This window comes from Scyliorhinus canicula, chromosome 2 (genome assembly GCF_902713615.1).
Source record: "Scyliorhinus canicula chromosome 2, sScyCan1.1, whole genome shotgun sequence".
Classification (NCBI taxonomy): domain Eukaryota; kingdom Metazoa; phylum Chordata; class Chondrichthyes; order Carcharhiniformes; family Scyliorhinidae; genus Scyliorhinus; species Scyliorhinus canicula.
The window spans coordinates 6,551,197-6,569,576 of record NC_052147.1 but is presented as its reverse complement, the minus strand read 5'-3'; the positions used below and the strand labels follow the sequence as shown (position 1 = coordinate 6,569,576).

General features: G+C 50.7%; 2 protein-coding genes across 6 annotated transcripts in view; one reads left to right on the top strand and one right to left on the bottom strand.

Moving 5' to 3' along the window:
• Nucleotides 1-18,380, top strand: part of LOC119979694 — a 253,384-nt gene that overhangs the window by 41,254 nt on the left and 193,750 nt on the right. The window contains exon 1 of one of the 5 annotated variants that reach the window (XM_038822257.1): nucleotides 17,038-17,119. The exons of the other annotated variants lie outside the window; for them this stretch is intronic. The gene's annotated coding sequence lies outside the window, so the exon portion shown is untranslated. Of the gene's footprint in view, nucleotides 1-17,037; nucleotides 17,120-18,380 lie in introns of those variants that run through there. 5 annotated transcript variants of the gene reach the window in all.
• On the bottom strand, nucleotides 9,525-17,074 carry LOC119979722 (G-protein coupled receptor 4-like). The gene is made up of 2 exons (XM_038822296.1): nucleotides 16,927-17,074; nucleotides 9,525-10,710 (listed from the first exon to the last, which is right to left on the bottom strand). The coding sequence occupies exon 2, from the start codon at nucleotides 10,435-10,437 to the stop codon at nucleotides 9,730-9,732; it is 708 nt and encodes a 235-aa protein (XP_038678224.1). The 5' UTR covers nucleotides 10,438-10,710; nucleotides 16,927-17,074; the 3' UTR covers nucleotides 9,525-9,729.

Genomic DNA, 18,380 nt, shown 5'->3' with positions numbered 1-18,380 from the left:
TCCTCCTATGTACGGCCACCAACCAGACCCCTCACGAGCGACTCATTGTTTTTTTCCAGGGGCACTACCACGGGGGTTTCGCTCCCAGCATGGTTGAAGACACCGGGCCCAGTACTCCTCTGGAAGCACGTCAGGGCACACAAAACTGACCCACTCGTAGAAAGAGTGCTCCTACTCCACTCAAACCCCCAATACGCCTTCATAGAGTACCCTGACGGCCGTCAGGACACTGTATCCATCGGGACCTAGCGCCGGCAGGATCGAATCCACCACTACCACCGCCGAGATACCCCTCACACTACACCCCACCCAACACATCGCGCCCCACACCCCCGCACTTACTGGGTCGCTACACATGTTCCGCGGACCCGCGCCCACAAGCTTCCAGCGTCCCAGTCCCCAGTCGAACCAGACGGGTACGAAGCTCGGACAGAATCACCCCCGGAGTCCGCCATCGTACCCCAACCAACCGTGATCATCCAGCCACCAGAAGAGGCTGCAACCCCGGTGCTCCGCCGATCACAACGGACAACTCGACCACCAGACTCAATTTGTAAGCCATCACCCCCGCCGGACTTGATTTTTTTACAGGGGATGAATGTGGTGAATTATAAACACTAATAATCCACACTGTATTGTACAACATGTGTTGAGCCTGTACCTTGTATCAGATCATGTGTAGTTGCGCGGGTCTACCCATAGGGGGAGATGAGGAGCCTGTACTGGGCTCCACCCTTGGCTCCGCCCATGGCTCTGCCCATGGCTCCTCCCCCTAACCAGAAGTATAAAGGTTGCTGTTGTGAGCCTGCCTGCCAGTTCATTAAGAGTTCATCTTGTCACAGGCAGGCTCTGTAAGACGATTAAAACCACTGTTCGCTTCTAACCACGTGTCGCATGAATTGATGGTCTCATCAGTAATATAGCAAGTTTATATTGGATGTGGGCAAGAACAGGATTTGCGGCTGCTTCCAGTTCCGCCTGCCGAGCACACCTGTCAAGGGTGAAACTCTACCTCATCAGAAGCAGAAGTAGGCCATTCAACCTATTGAGTCTGCTCTGCCATTGAATGAGATCATGTTGTTCCCTTTTTGTGACTTTCCAGCCTTTCCTCTTCCTCCTCCCCCCCCTCTCCACCCCCCCCCCCCCCCCCATCCTCAGGTTGCGCATTCCTTTGGTTCCCAGTCTTTCTTTTCCCCTTGTCTTTCCTCTTTTCTTCCTATCTCTCCCGTTTTCCTCTCTCACTCGCCATTGCTGGCCTCAAACAGATTTTGGAACAGGCTGATAAACTGCTCCTATGCATCTAGGAAGCCTTCCACCGACCAGCAGATGTCATACTTAATCTTCTCCAGGTGGAGAAATTGTGAAAGGTCAACGAGCCAGTCTGCAGCTGTGGGTGGTGCTGCTGATCGGCAACTGAGCAGGATTCTCCGGCGTGCGATTAGGGAAGCGAACGCTAGGGTGAGGCCCTCTTACGCATGTGTAGCTCTGGCTGCTCCGATATCCCGAAGGTTGCTACAATTGGGCGTGACTTCACACTCACCCCCACAACCTTGGACATTGCTTCAGAGAAGGCTGTCTAGAACCCAGCAAGCTTGGGGCAAGCCCAAAATATGTGGGTGTGGTTGGCCGGGCCTCTTTGGCACTGCTCACATTTTTCCTCCACCTCTGGGAAATTCAGGTTCTGGTCAGATGCACTCTGTGCACCACTTTGAGCTGCACTAGGCTGAGGCTTGCGCATGAGGAGGTGGAGTTGGTCCTGCTCAGTGCTTTGCTCCAGAGTCGCCACCCCATATCTGTCCCCAGTTCGTCATCCCAATTCCGTCTGGTCTTGTCCAGTGGTGTTCGAGCTCTGTCCAGTATCTGTCCGTACATTTTCCCACGCATTCCCCCTTCTTTGCTGCTATGCCTATCAGGTCCTTCCTGGTGGAAAGCAGGTTAAAGTCCATTTGCAGCTTTTTCCTCTCCGCAGCAACTCTACGGTCGGGGCATGCCTCGGAATACTTTCTGTCGACTTCCAGGATGGAGTCCACCAGTCGCTGCCTGGCCACCACCTCTTCTCTATTTCTGCTTGCCTTGTAGGCTATGATTCCTCCTCTAATCACGGCCTTCAGTGCCTCCCAAAACATTGGGGGTGAGACCTCCCGGTTTGGTTGTTACTGACGTATTCACCTATGGCCCGCAATGTTGTTTGGCAGAAGGCCTTGTCGGCCAGGAGGACCATGCGGGCGCTGGGCATGGCCCGTCTCCAATCTCGTGTCCGTATGATGTGGAGTGAGGTAGAAGATAACGATCGTGGAGTATTCCACTTACGTGATCCCTGGAAGGACTGATTTCCCCACTGCAAAGAAGTCGATATGGGTGTGTATACCTTGTGCATTTGTGAGAAATACAAACTCTTTTTTTCCTGGGTGTAGGTCCACCGCCTCCATCTGCTCCATAATTGCTCCCAGTTCCCTCGCCATGTCAGTCTTCCTCCCTGTTCTGGGGTTTGATTGGTCGGTCAGTGGTCCCTGCACGCAGTTAAAGTCGGTGTGTGTCAATGTTGGGGATTTACACCATTGTCTTCTTTATGAATTTTGTGTCGTCCAAGTTGGGAGCGTACACATTTACCAATACGACAGGTGCCCCTTCCAGGACACCGCTGACCATGACATACTGTCCTCCTGGGTCCGTAACTGTCTGGTATCTGTAAACCTCGTCCTCTTGTTGATCAGTATGGCTACCCCCCCCGAGCCTCGTCCTGTAACATGAATGGTACGTCTGCCCCACCCAGCCCTTCCTTACCAGCAGTCGGTCCTTCTCCTCAGGTACGTCTCTTGTAGGTAGATTGTGTCGGTCTTTAGGCTTCATAAGTGGACGAAGACTCTAGATCTTTTCACTGGGCCGTTAAGTCCCTGTATGTTCCAGGTAACAATCCTGGTGGGGTGGGGGTTTCTGACCCCCCGGTCCTGCGGGATCACCCATAAGTACCTGGAGGGCGAGCCTCTGGACTCCGGGGTTTCCCTTTGTTCGGGGGCCGTCCAAAATGGCTGCGGTTGCTGCTCTTGCCGTGAGGTCGGGCCCCTGCGCTCTGGGGTTTCCCTCTGCCCAGGGGCCTTCCTGAGTGCCTGTTGCGGTGCCATCTTGGTTCCTCGCCCTGCTCCATGCCTGCCAAGGCCTGCGCCTGTTTCATTGCTTGTCCTTATCATTCCCTTTGTTCCTTTTCTCTCCTGCGCTTCCCCCCTTCCCCCTTCCCCTATCCCCACCCATTAATCCCTGTCCCTCTGTTCCCCCCTTCTGCCCTGTTCCCCCCCCCTTTTGTCCAGGTGCTCCCTCTCCCCTGAGAGGTGCGCCGCAGCCTCCCTTACTTTCTGCCTTCCCGTGCTAGCCCTCCTTGCTAGTATGGTGGGTCCCCTCCCAGTGCTTGTCTAGCCCTGGCCCCGTTTTACCCACCCTTATCTCGCCCCTTGCCTGCTTTTCTTACCCTCGCTCCCCGTGCCCTGCTCTCCCTCATCACATTGAAGAGACGAGCCCGAAAACGAGGCAGCATAGTCCCGCGTAAAAACACATAACCATAGTTCGTATCATTGTCTCTGTTTGCGGTCTGTCCTCCGCTCTCAGTTTCTTTCCTCTTCTGCCTCTGCCGCTTTCATCGCTGCCGTGTCTGCTCTCCCTCTAGGTTGTTCGTTTTAAACACAACAGCCTTCGTTGGGGTGTTAAGTAATGTTCTTTGCCCTTATATGTCACCCAGAGTCTGGCTGGGAATAGAATGCCGAATCGCACCACACTTTTATTAGCGCCGATTTCCCTCTTTAAATTTGGCCCTCTTTTTTGCCGGGTCCGCCCCAATGTCTTGGTACACCCAGATTCTATGCCCTTCCCACGAGCATGATTTTGTCTGGCCAGCCCACCTTAAGATCTTTTCTTGGTCTTGGAACCGGTGCAAGCTTTGCGATAATCGCTCTGGGCTGCTTCCCGGTTTTGGGCCTGGGCCAAAGCCACCTGTGTACCCTGTCTATTTCTGGGGGATTTGGAAAGTCCTCCCTCCCCACTAGCTTGCCCAGCATTTGGGCGATGTAGCCCGTTGGATCCCTTCCTTCTATCCCCTCTGGCAGACCCACTATTCGGACGTTTTGCCATCTGGACCAGCTTTCTCCAGGTCCAGGATCGTTCTTTCCTGGGCCTCCACCTGCCGTCCCAGGCCTTCTGTAGTGCGCTGCATGGTGTTTATCGCCTCTGACATCACTTCCTTCATCACCACAAGGACCTTTTTTTAAAGGGACACTCACATGACATCCTTAACTTAAGAGCAATGAGGTTATGCTGGAATTGTTGGTTGGGCCACAGTTAGAGTATTGTGTTCAGTTCCAGAATCCACATTATAGGGGGATTGTGATAGCACTGGAAAGGGTGCAGAGGAGATTTACCAGGGTGTTACCTGGCTTGGAGAGTTTTAGTTATGAAGAGAGATTGGATAGACTGGGGTTGTTTTCCTTGGAGTAGGGGAGACCGACAGGACACGATTGAGATGTATAAACCTATGAGGGGCATAGATAGAGTAGACAGGAAGAAATATTTCCTCTTGTTGGAGGGATCAATGATCAGAGGGCATAGATTTAAGGCAAGGGGCAGGAGGTTTAGAGGGGGTGTGGGGAAAATCTTTTCTAACCAGAGGGTGGTGGGAGTTTGGAACTTGCTGCCTGAAAGGTGAAGGCAGAGACCCTCAGAGCATTTAAGAAGTATTTAGATGTTGTACGAATATGAGGAGAAGGCGAGTAGGATGTTGGCGCATCAGCTCCGTAAGTGGGATGCGGCCAGGGAGATTGGTAGAGTGAAGGATAGGGGAGGAAATGTGGTGCGAAGGGGGGTGGACATTAATGGGGTCTTCAGGGACTTTTATGGGGAATTGTACCGGTCCGAACCCCCGATGGGGGGGGGGGGGGGGAATGGGGTGCTTTTTGGACAGGCTGAGATTTCCGAAGGTGGAGGAGGGGCAGGTGGAGGGGCTGGGGGTGCAGACTGGGCTGGAGGAGCTGGTTACTGGGATAGGCAGCATGCAGCCGGGGAAGGCGCCAGGGCCGGATGGGTTCCCAGTCGAATTTTATAAAATGTACGCAGACCTGCTGGGCCCCCTGTTGGTTAGGACTTTTAACGAGGCAAGGGAGGGGGGGGGTTTGCCCCGACTATGTTACGGGCGCTGATTTCCTTGATCCTTAAACGGGACAAGGACCCCCTGCAGTGTGGATCATATAGTCCGATCCCGCTGTTAAATGTGGATGCCAAGCTGTTGCCGAAGATCTTGGCCACAAGGATAGAGGACTGTGTGCCGGGGGTCATTCATGAGGACCAGACGGGGTTTGTGAAGGGAAGGCAGCTGAACACCAATATATGTAGGCTTCTGAATGTTATAATGATGCCGGCGGTAGAAGGGGAGGCGGAGATAGTGATAGCATTAGACGCGGAGAAGGCCTTTGATAGGGTTGAGTGGGGGTACCTGTGGGAGGTGCTGGAAAGGTTTGGGTTCGGGGAGGGCTTTGTCAGTTGGGTGAGGCTGTTATATGAGGCCCCGATGGCGAGCGTAGCCACGAATAGGAGAAGATTGGAGTACTTCGGGTTGTACTGGGGACGAGACAGGGGTGTCCCTGGCCCCCTTGCTCTTTGCGTTGGCAATTGAGCCCCTGGCCATGGCGTTGAAGGGAGTCGAGGAAGTGGAGGGGTCTGGTGCGGGGTGGGGAGGAGCACCGAGTGTCACTTTGTGCAGATGACTTGTTGCTATATGTGGCGGACCCAGTGGGGGGAATGCCGGAGGTGATGAAGATTCTTAGGGAATTTGGGGGCTTTTCAGGGTACAAGCTCAACCTGGATAAGAGTGAGTCGTTCGTCGTGCACCCGGGGGATCAGGAGGAGGGGATTGGTAGGCTCCCACTGAAAAGGGCAGGCAGGAGCTTTAGGTACCTGGGAGTCCAGGTGGCTAAACTTAACCTCATTAGGCTGGTGGAGCAAATGGAGGAGGAGTTTAAAAGATGGGATATGTTGCCACTATCACTGGCGGGCAGGGTGCAGTCAGTCAAGGTGACGGTGCTCCCGAGGTTTTTGTTCCTGTTCCAGTGCCTCCCCATCCTTATCCCGAAGAACTTTTTTAGGAGGGTCAACAGGAGTATTACGGGATTTGTATGGGCGCATGGGACTCCGAGGGTGAGAAGGGTGTTTTTGGTGCGGGGCAGGGATGGGGGGGGGGGGGGGGGGCTGGCGCTGCCCAACCTCTGTGGGTACTATTGGGCTGCCAATGCAGCGATGGTGCTGAAGTGGGTAATGGACGGGGAAGGGGCAGCATGGAAGAGGATGGAGATGGCGTCCTGTGTGGACACGAGCCTGGAGGCGCTGGTAACGGCGCCGTTGCCGCTACCCTCCAACGAGGTGTACCACGAGCCCGGTGGTGGCGGCTACACCTAAAAATCTGGGGGCAATGGAGACGGCATAGGGGGGATGTGGGGGGGCTCGATGGAGTCCCTGATACGGGGGAACCACCGGTTTGTTCCAGGGGAGCATCGATGGGGGTTTCCTGACTGGCACAGGGTAGGTATTAGGAGGTTGAGGGACTGTTTGTGGATAGGAGGTTTGCGAGCCTGGGTGAGTTAGAGGGGAAGTTTGGGCTCCCCCTGGGGAACATGTTTAGGTACATGCAGGTTAGGGTGTTTGCCAGGCGACAGGTGGAGAGGTTCCCTCTGCTGCCCCCACGTGGGGTACGGGACAGGGTGCTCTCGGGGGTGGTGAATCATCAATCGAACACCGAGACGAGTTGCTGTACAAAAGTTAGGCTATAGTCGATGACCATCCGAAGACCAGTCCGGACCACCAGCACTTGGGCTCTCAGGGACTGTTGCTGGCCTCGATGACCCCTTCTTTCAGCAACCTCTGGACCTCGGACCTGATGAAGGTCCGGTCCCTGGGCGCTTGTAACCGTCTGCTCGTGTCGCGACGGGGTTTGCAATCGGGGGTGAGATTAGCAACAGGAGGGGGGTCCACTTTGAGGAACGTGAGGCTGCAGACAGTGAGGGGGGTATAAGGCTGCCAAATTGGAAGGTCAGGCTCTGCAGGTTGCTCTGGAAGTCCGTCCTAGGATGCCGGTGCGCAAAGGTCAGGGAGGACAACGAGTTTGTAAATTTTTTTAAAAACCTTCCCTTGGACCGTGAGGTCCACGATGCAGCAGCCGGTGATGCGGACGGAGTTGCGAACCTGCGGCTAACCCGATTTTGTGTTTACCGGATGGACAGGGAGCGCGCAGCGTCTTACCGTGGCAGGGTGAACAAGCTTTCGTGCTCCCGGAGTCCAGCAGCAGCCCGCCCGTGGCCGTTGAGGTGGATCAGCGTCGTCGTTTTGGCGGCGTAGCGTGCCGTGACTGGTCGAGTTGAAATGGCCGTGAGCCGTGGAGAAGAATCATCGTCGTAGTCGTCTCGGCCGAGTAGTTAGCTGGCAGAACCTTGTGTGCCAGTCCAGGATGGTGGTGCCCAGGATCCACACCTGGAGTCGGGGTCCCAAGATGCTGGCGCCCAGGACCCGCAATGGAGTCTGGGCCCCCGCGTGGGGTCCAGTCTTGGGAGTGTGGGGTTGGAGCGGGGAGGATTTCGGACTTGTACCAAGTGATGCAGGAGGTAGACGAGGCCTCGGTGGAGGAGCTAGGAAGGGTAAATTGGAAGAGGAACTGGGTGAGGAGATTGAGGAGGGGACGTGGGCGGATGCTCTGGAAAGAGTACACTCCTCTTCTTGTGCAAGGCTTAGCCTCATACAGTTCAAGGTGTTACATAGGGCTCATATGACCGGGACGAGGATGAGTCGGTTCTTTGGAGGCGAGGACAGGTGTGCTAGGTGCTCGGGGAGCCCAGCGAAGCACACCCATGTGTTCTGGGCATGCCCTGTGCTGGGGAATTTTGGAAAGGGGTAGCTAGGACGGTGTCGAGGGTGGTAGGATCCAGGGTCAAGCCAGGCTGGGGACTCGCAATTTTTGGGGTTGCAGTGGAGCCGGGAGTGCAGGAGGCGAAAGAGGCCGGTGTTCTGGCCTTTGCGTCCCTAGTAGCCCGGCGGAGGTTCTTGCTTCAATGGAAGGATGCGAGGCCCCCAAGCGTGGAGGCCTGGATCCAAAGATATGGCGGGGTTCATCAAATTGGAGAGGGTGAAATTTGCCCTGAGGGGATCAGTACACAGGGGTTCTTTAGGTGTGGCAGCCTTCCTTGACTTCCTGGCAGAACGGTAGGAAAATAGGCCGGTAGCAGCAGCAAGCCGGGGGTTATGGGGGGGGGGGGGGGGGGGGGGCGGGGGGGGGGGAGGGAAGGGTTTGTTTCGGGGGAGGGGAGAAATGTGTACATGTGTTTATTGAATATGCCAGGTGCTTATCTATTTCTCTTTTTGTAGTTACTGGGGGGTGGGGGGGGGGGGGGGTGGTGGGGTTGGTTTTGGGGGTTATTGTGTTTTTCTTTTTGTTGTTGTTGTTAATACTATTTTTTGTTGATATTTTCTGGTTTGATATTTTGTGAAATCTCAATAAACATTTTTTTTTTAAAAAGTACTGTATTTAGATGTGCACTTGCAATCTAACTCATACAAGGCTGTGGGCCAGTGTGAGAAATGGGATTAAAATAGTTAAGTGGTTCAGTGACGCAGACTTGATGGGCCAAAGTGTCTTTCCTGTGCTGTATGATTCTATGTCTCAAAGCAATTTTGTGGGTCTATTAGTCATACCACAGAACATGGACACTGTGCTCAATTAACACAACCGAGAGGAGGAGAAGGGCACAAAAGGCAAGTTCAAATTTGTTTTTTGTGTCATATTGGGCAATTTTGACTCCCACCTTAACTCAATGGAAGTGGAGTAGCTGCCACCATCCTGTTCTCACTCAGATCCCACCCATTGCCAAATTTTAAGATTTGAAAAGCAGCCAAGCATTCGCCTGAATTATTGCTTTCTTCAAATTGGCATCCTGAATACATAAGGATTTTAAGTGACACCTGAGTGGAACATGCACATAGGATGTTCTAATAAGTTCTATTGGCTGGTGAAGAGGAAGGGATCCCAAATGGTGTCATTTGTGATGCGCAGCATGACGTAGAATGCTTCCTTCAGATCAGGCCACATGCACACCACTATCTGTGTCTCAGCTTTAATCTCTGGAATTCCCACTCAAAACCTTTCCTACTCCTCTGCCTCTTTTGCCTCCTTTAAGATGCCGCTTAAAACTTTTTTAAAAATTGTTCATGGAACATGAGCGTCACAGCCTGTGCCAGCATTTATTGCCCATCCCTAATTGCCCTTGAGGGGGCAGTTAAGAGTCAACCGCATTGCTGTGGATCTGTAGTCACATGTAGGCCAGACCCGGTAAGGATGGCAAGTTTCCTTGCCTAAAGGGTACTAGTGAACCAGATTGCTTTTTCCGACAATCGGCAATGGTCATCATTACACTTTTTTTTATTCCAGATTTTTATTGAATTCAAATTTCACCATCTGCAGTGGTGGCAAGGTTTGAACCTGGGTCCCCAGAGTATTAGTCTGGCCCTCTGGTTTACAATGACAATACCATGACACCACCACCTCACAAACGTGCCTGAATGAACACATTTTAGTTTCTGTCTTAATGTCTTCATATATTGCTCATTGTCAAATGTTACATGATAATGCTCCATTAATGCAAGCTACTGTTGCCCTCAAAATAGACTGGATTGAGTCCTGCCTCAGACTCATTACTGTCCATTCAAAGGTTAAAACTTTGCATATAATCTCTGGAGATTTATCTTCATTCTCATGAACAAGTTACTGATATCACATTTGGCAGATTCACAGAGCAAGCAGTAGATAATGGGGTCAGCAGCACAGTTGAGGCCTGTAAGCGCAAAGGCCACTTTGTAAAAGGTATATATTTTCTGGGCAAATTTGCAGTTTCCTGGTTCAATGAGACTGCGGACCAGCATTATAACTTGATACGGTCCAAAGCTGATGACATAAACCAGAATCAGCTGAAACAAGAGTTTTGCAATCTTCTTCTTCTCATTTTGCACAGTAGCAACGCTGCCTTTAATGGCTTTGAAAATACGGTGAGAGCAAAAGAGAAGCAGGGTCAGTGGCAAGCAAAATCCAGCAGAAAACCGGGCGATATATTCCACAAACAAGGTTGACTTCATCGGATAAACTTCTACATAGACCAAGGAGGAAGCAAATGTGGAGAAAAAATTCTGCCTGTGGAGCAAAAATGAATGGAACATCAACTGTATGGTCCAGCAGACTGAGCTGGCTAAGATGGCTGCCCGCACCGTCCTGAGCCCATAAAATCTCAGTGGATGGGCTATAGCTAGGTAGCGATCCATTGAAATACAGCAGAGGAACGCAGGACTTAAATACATGGTGCTATACATCACGATAATAAGCACATTATACAGTGCCCTGTTGGGGATGACGATGATGTACTCCATGAACCAGTAAGGGAGTGTGAGTGTGTATAAGATATCAACAATGGACAGGTTCAACAGGTAGATTCCAATCTCATTGTCGCGCTTCACATGTAAGCAAGCCACTAAATGGATAGACAGTTTCCAGGAATGCTGACGAGAAATGAAGCCATGTACATGATGGGGACCAAGACAGACTCCACGCTGGCATCAACAGAGCAGTTGGAATTGCTTTGTGTCACATTGTCCATCATTTTGAGCTTTACTGATGCCTGTGGCTAAAGGCCTTTTCAATACCTGTGATGCAAAACAAAAATGGGTGTTTTAGAGCTCAGTCATGGACTATTTATTGCTTGTTTTGACATGCTTCCCTTCACAAATACAAAGTGATGGTCAGGCTGCAGAAGTATGTATTGGAGTTAATAGATGGAGAATTTTAGGCTGGAGTGTGTACTTTTATGATGTTTGTTAAGAATTGGGGAAAATTAAAATAAAAAAACAAAGTAAAACAGGGAGTTTATTAGAGGCAGACGCCTGAAGAAATGATGACATATTAATTCGCCCATCAGTGGAAAAGCAAGTATTTTTGACTCAAGAAAATAATGGGGTTACAGAGCTGTAACTTCAGAGTGGAGCGATAAGGAAATTGACAGAAGAAACTCATTTCCGTCTTCGCTGAATCTGAAGACTATTTCCCAGACATGGCCACGTTAAACTGATTGTGGTAAATATTTGTGGTGTAGCCCATAGAGTTACTTAATACTGGACATTGTTTGGGGAAAAGTGGTGTCTCAGAGTTTAAGTGACCTGGGTAGTTGGGGACCGAGGAATAGTTTCATGTAAAGTATGGTATTGTCATTATACTTAAAGTCATAGTGGATTTATTTCTTGGCGTGTGAGCTTTGTCTTTCTTTTACGTTAATAATTGTTCACACAACAACTGCACTGTTCCTCATTGGGTTGTATATCATTCCTCATATTATACCAATACAAAACACATATACCACTACAAATAGATGTTCCAAATTCCCCTTTTGGTTTTTGGGATACCTGTGCATTAACATCAGTGTGGTTGGTAACATGTACTCTTGGAGCAACTATGTGTCTTTGTGTCATGAGAATGTCGCTTTAAGAAATGTTTGGCTGCTCATATACTGCAGTGATGTCAGAGTGTGGTGGAGCTGGGCTGTCTGTTAGCTTTTTACTTTCGTTTTTGAGCAGGCTGCAAGGTGTGTTTTAGTTTCGTTTTCAGTGTTGGGGCTGAAGCCAGACCAAGCAGGTGTACTGCCGTTCTCTCTGCCATCAAAAGACTATCTCTTGATCATTTGGTGAATTCATAATTCACAATGTTTTCACTAGTGACTTTAACCTGATGTGCTTCCGATAAAGGTTTTTTTTTTTAAGTCGTATGGATGTTAAAAAGAAAAGCTCAAAGGTTTACTTAGTGTTGTAGTCTTGGGAGTTGTATTTGAATTAATGGTTGCTAAGATGTTCACTGTATGTTTTAAAAAGGTTAACTTGAGTTCATAGAAAAAACATTTTTTGCTTTAAAAAATACTTTTCCATTTCTGCTGTATCACCCCTGTAGAGTGGGCCGTGTGCTCCCCAGACCACAATCTAGTAAACGTTGTGGGTCAGGTGAACTCCATGATACACTTTGGGGTTCGCTAAATCCTGGTCCATAACAAATTGGGTTCGAAGGGGATAAAAGATTATCTATTGGATTGGCTTAGTGAACTTAAAAACAGTGAGGCATGAGCATATTGTGGTTGCTTTTCAGGTGTGGTATTTTAGTTTAAGTAGGGAGTGTGTTGTGGACAATGGTTCTTTCAGAGGCTCAGACGTTTTTGGGGATGGAGATGGTCACATGTAGTACCTTACGGACAGAGACTAAAAGCAGGCTGTTAGATCTGACAAAATACGAAAAGACGAGGTCATTATGGCGGTGGCTAAGTATGTAAAGTTGCCTGAGTTACAGTTTGACTCATTGGAAATAGCAAAAATTCAGTTACGAATTAAACAAATGGAACCTGAGAAAGAATTAAAGCAGCTTGAATACGAAAGAGAGAGAGAGGAAAAAGAAGAGGAAAGAGAGAAAGAGGAAAAAGAAAGAGAAAGAGAGAGAAAGAGAGAGGAAAATAGTGAGAAGAAAGGAAACAGAAAGAATAGCCCCAGCAGAACAAAAAGAAAGAGAAAGGATGATACAGATCAGGGAAAAAGATAAAGAGAGAGAGTTGGAACTTCAGAAAATGGCCATGAAAAATGACAGTCAGTTAAAATTGGCAGACGTAAAGGGAAATGTACAGTTGGATGATTGTGATGAGGATAGTGAGAAAGAGCGTCATAGTCGAAGGCTTGGTGAGGATCTACTTAAATATATCAAAGCATTGCCAAGGTTGATGAGAAGGAGGTAGAAGCCTTTTTCATTTCATTTGAGAAGGTAGCTAAACAAATGAAATGGCCACAGGACATGTGGGTATTACTGATTCAACTGGTAGGCAGGGCAAGTGAAGTTTTTGCATCACTACCGGAGGAAGTATCTGGGACATATGAGGAGGTGAAAAAATCCATCATAGGTGCATATGAACTAGTACCTGAAGCCTGCAGACAAAGGTTTAGAAATTTAAGGAAAGAATGTGGTCAAACATACATGGGCCGCGATTCTCCCAAAGGAGACAAAGTGCCGACGCAGGAGTGAAACCCGGAGTGTTTCAATTAAGCATTAATTCACATGATCTCGCTATGTTTGGGTTTCTTACCTGTGTGACTCACTCTTGCCCTTTCCCTGTTGGCAAAAATGGGATATATACTCTGCGATCTGGGTCCTACCCACCATTTCGAAGGCCTCTGATCAGCTGACTTCACGGACAATTGTGCCCCATAGACTCAGTTTAGAGACTGGAATAGATGGGCTCTGCGATTTTCCCACACTATTGCACCTGGTACAATCCCATTGTACCGCGTGAACAGCGGGATAAGGCAAAAAGAGATTTGCACCAGGCGTGAATGATTCAGCCATTCACCGACCCGGTCCCAAAGACGAGATCCGGATCTCGTCTAAAAATTGTGAGAAGCTCATTAAGCCTAATTTGATTGAAATCGAATGCAGTTATCTCCCGGGAGGTCACCCGACTCCCTAGCAAGAATTCATGCGGGCGTCATAGAATCAGTTAATTTACAGTGCAGATGGAGGCCATTTGGCCCATCGAAGTCTGCCACCAGCCCTGGGAAAGAGAACCCTACTTAGGTCCACGCCTCCATCCTATCCCCGTAACCTTGTAACCCCACCTAACCTTTTGGACACTAAGGTGCAATTTAGCGTGGCCAATCTACCTAACCTGCACATCTTTGGACTGTGGGAGGAAAATCGGAGCCCCGGAGGAAACCCACGCAGAGACGGGGAGGGAAAGTGAAAAACTCCACACATATAGTCACCGAGGCTGCAATTAAACCTGGGACCCTGGAGCTGTGTGGCAGAAGTGCTAACCACTGTGCCACTGTGCCGCCCATGAGGTTTCGGTGTTAGGCAATGGAGAACCCAGCCCAATATCTCTAACTACTCCACAGGGAACACTCTTTATTTGTAAAAGTCCATTAGCCAAACCTTTGCGATACTTCAATTGCACCTCTGGCTTCAAAAAGTGTACATTTGTCTATTTGCCCTTTCTAATCAGTTACTTGGTCTTCCTGTGCTGAATTCTAAACTGCTCCTAATCCTCAGACCTCTAAATTGCAAGGTTCTGGATTTATCTCCCGACTTGAGCATTAATCAAGCTGATACTCTGATGCTGTCTTTTGTATGAGACATTAAACTGAGGCCGTGTCTTCCCTTTCAGGTGAATATGAAAGATTCAATCCTGCGATTTTGGAAAACAGCAGGAAGATATCCATGATATCCTGACTTAATATTTAGTCCACAATGAACATCTCCATGTAAGCTCTAACTACTTACTGGCACCAATGCCCATTTGGGTCCCTCCACACCTTCCGTCCCTCTGACCCCATTCTTCTTCTAATCTCACCTTGCAGTATATTTACTATAACCTCCAAACCTGCCCTCTCTGCTGCTGAATGTTCTCTAATCGGCCAAAAACCTCAGGTGTGATCTGCCAGCCGTTGTCCCGCCGGACCGGGACGCGCCACAGCTGATAGATCCCGGGAGCGGCCTCCCTGAGATTCACGACAGACATTAAACCTTGCAAGATCTAACCAGATCTCGAGATCTGGGTCCCGCCCAGTCTTTTTATGGCTAATTGAGTTTTAAGAACCCATTTAGCCATGCTACGGCAGATCTAATGACCACCCAGCATCTACTGGCCTCACTGAAAAGATCCCAGCCGGGCGCTGTTCAGTACTGGTCCCCACAAAACGGGGACCAGGTGGAACAGTAACTGGTCAGAGTTTCCCTGGTGATGGGAGGTCTCCGGATGCCATCCTCTGGGCAGGGTGGCATCCAGACACTGCTGGTGCTAACCGAGCACCTTGCTACTGCCAGCCAGGAACTGCATTTTGCCCATGCTGGGATTGCGCCAGCCCATGATGTGATGTGGGGTGTGGGGTGGCTCGATGCCCCCCTTGTCGGTGAGCTGGGGTGTTGTGTAGGGGTCAAGAGATGGGGGACCCCATTTAAAAATGGTGTCCATTTCTTTCAGCATGGACAACTGGAGCTCTCAGTGCAGGAAATGGCACTGAGTGTGGCCTCGGGGGGAGGGGGGAGAGGTTGCGTTCCCCACTGGGGCCCTTAAAAAACCACGATGATTAGATAGCAGGGTCGTTCCCAGCGCTGTAAGTGCCAGGAACAATCCTGCCAGAACGGACTTTTTAACGTTAGATGCGCCCCCCCCCTCTTCCTGCACTGACAAACCCGGGTGTGCAAGGGTGTGCTGTCAGCGGGAAACGAGAATCCCAATTGCTGGAGAATTCCGGCCTTTTTCTCAATGTACCAAAATTTTCCCTTCCCCACCTCCCACCCTGGGCCATCTGTCTCTTTTAAGTTTGCTGAATCTTTGTTGCAGTCTCTTCCATGCTACAGTATAATATCTAACACATTTTCCCTCTCTTTTAGTTCTCTTGAACAGTCAAATAGACTGAAAATTTTAACTCTCGGTATGATCTCACCCAAATTGGAGCAGAGCCCTGTGATAAGTGCATTTAGCCGGGTGTTTCCTGGTGCCCTCAATGCCGATAATACCGCGCTATCTATCGGGGACTCTGGTTGAATTCAGGGCCTCAGTGGGGACGCCCCGCCAAGGCCTCACTTGGCCCCTTTTCCTTCACTGAGGAGCTCTGCTCACCAGAACTCTTCAGTGCAGCAAGAGGTCGGGGCACCATTTTTAAATGCCGTCCAGATCTTATGACATCTGATGCGATCCCGAACCCCCCCCCCCCCCCCCCCCCCCCCTAAAGTCCCAACTCACCAATTGGGAGTCTTCGGGCCCCCGCGACCCCACCTCACATGCACAGGGCACCCTGGACCCGATTCCCGTCATAGGAAAAATGGCCAGCCTGGCTCCGCAAACCTGGAACCTTGGCAGTGCTCATACCGGTGCCACCCAGCCACCTTGGCAGTGCTAGGCTGGCACACAGATGACACTGCCAGAGTGCCAGGCTGGCAGTGCTAAGATGCCAGGCTGGCAGTGCTAAGATGCTACCTTGCCGAGAGCGCAAACGCCTGGGGGCCTCTGATCCCCTGGGAGACTCCCACAAGTACCATTCCATCTGGTCCCCATTTATGGGGGCCAGCACTGAACGGTGCTCGCACAAGGTCTCCGGGGCGAAGGGGTCAGATTCCAATGCCACGGATAGATCAGGGGAGTGCACATGAGAGTGAGACTGTCACTTTAATATGCAGATTTGTAGAATAGTGATTCAGATCGCGATGCCTCACAAGGTCGCGGTAGGTTTTGTGAGGAGTGGTGAGCCGGGTAGATCCCAGAAAAGGGATCTCCTGGCAACTACCGGCTGTGCTGCCTTTCGGGCGCAACACAGCCACTAGATCGCTCCCAATATTTTCTCTCCCTACAGATGCTGCCAGACCTGTTGAGTTTTTCAGCATTCGGGAATCCGCAGTATTTTGCTTATCATACTAAATAGATTATTTGGTCATGATCACTTTGCGATCTGTGCAAGCTTGCTGTGGACAAATTGGTTGCCTTCTTCCTACATTGCAACAGTGATCATGGTCTGAAGCGCTATGAGGCATACGGTGGTTAAGAAAAGCTCGATATCAATTCCACTCTTACTGTCTAATTAATGTTGAACTTTCAAAATTATCTTGACGGAACTCCTTAGAGGGTTTTGCTTGTTAAGCCATAGTGTTGATAAATCACAAGTACTAGGAGGGGTTTGAAGTTTCTTTATGTTTTCTGCTAAGTTATTTGACCTTAGCAGCAAGGGAGCAATCAAAATGATTCTGGGCTACAGAGGGTAAACTAGCCAAGCTTACTATTCTTGATTTGCTATCAATTGGCAGTTAACAAAAGAGAGATACGTATAAAGAGAAAATGTTCATACCTGAGTAACAAATAAGACTGGCATAAAGTATAAGTGGGCCTTTTCCAGATGGATACAGTTTGATTTTCCCTGATTTTCTCTTTGTCGTTATATTCTCTCCATTCTGCAGCTTTACACGGCTGCCTGAAGACCAACACCACTCTAATGCTATTACAGCAACAATTGTACTGTCCTCATGCCACAGTAGTTAAAGGTAATCAAATCATGTTTGCTGCAATGGAAATTAATTTAAATATCAACAATAGGCAGCACAGTAGCACAGTGATCAGCACTGTGGCTTCATAGTGCAAGGGACCTGGCTTGGGTCACCGTGTCTACATGAGTTTCCTCCGGGAGCTCGGTTTCCTCCCACAAGTCCCAAAAGACGTGCATGTTAGGTGAATTGGACATTCTGAATTCTCCCTCTGTGTACCTGAACAGGCGCCAGAGTGTGATGACTAGGGGATTTTCACACGTAACTTCATTGCAGTGTTAACGTAAGCCTACTTGTGACACTAATAAAGATTATTATTATTCTAATTATCTCTGCTGGAGTGAGCTGAGCTGCACTTGGAACAATGAAACATAAGGGGCGGAATTCTCCGACCCCCTGCCGGGTCCGAGAATCGCCGGGGGTTGGCGTGAATACCGCCCCCGCCGTCCTATGAATTTTCCGACCCCCCCAAAATTTTGCCCCACGTGAATTGCGCCGCCGGCCTCGGAGAATGGCGAGGACCGGCGCGATACTATGGGCCCCGGGGCTGCACGAATTCTCCCAGCCGGATGGGCCGAAGTCCCGCCGACGTGACCACGCCGGTGTAAATTGAACCACCTTATACAATGGCGTCAACCAGTGCTGATGGTTGACACCGGACAGCGTGGAGGTAGGTCATGGCGTGGGGTGGCCGCAGGAAAAGTGACGGCGCGGCCGCAGTCGGTGTGGAGGGGAGGGGTGTGTGTGTGAAGGGGGGGTGTGAGGAGGGAGTTATGGGGGGGGGGGGGGTGGCGTGGAGGGGGAGGGTGTGAGGGGGGTGTGGAGGGGGGGTTTGAGGTGATGGGTGTGAGGGAGGGATGTGTGGGGGGGGTTGGGGGGTGTGGAGGGGGTTGGAGAGTGGGGAGGGGAGGGCAAGTATCGGGGAGGGGTAAGACGGCGAGTGCCGGCGTGGGGGGGGAGAGGGTGAGTGCTGGGGGAGGGGGTGAGGGGGAGAGGGCGAGTGCCGGGGAGGGGTGAGGGGGAGGGAGGTGCCGGGGAGGGGATTGAGGGCGAGTGCCGGGGAGGGGGGAGGGGGCAAGTGCTGAGGAGGGGGGTTGAGGGCGAGTGCCGGGGAGGGGTGAGGGGGCGAGTGCTGGGGAGGGGGTTGAGGGCGAGTGCCAGGGAGGGGAGGTTGACTGCTGGGGTGGGGTGAGGGGGTGAGTGCCGGGGAGGGGGGAGAGGGCGAGTGCCGGGGAGGGGGGGGGAGGGCGAGTGCCGGGGA

What these genes read in the sequence shown, in the direction of transcription:
- LOC119979722 (XM_038822296.1), bottom strand. Translation starts at nt 10,437, where the DNA reads ATGGAGTACATCATCGTCATCCCCAACAGGGCACTGTATAATGTGCTT.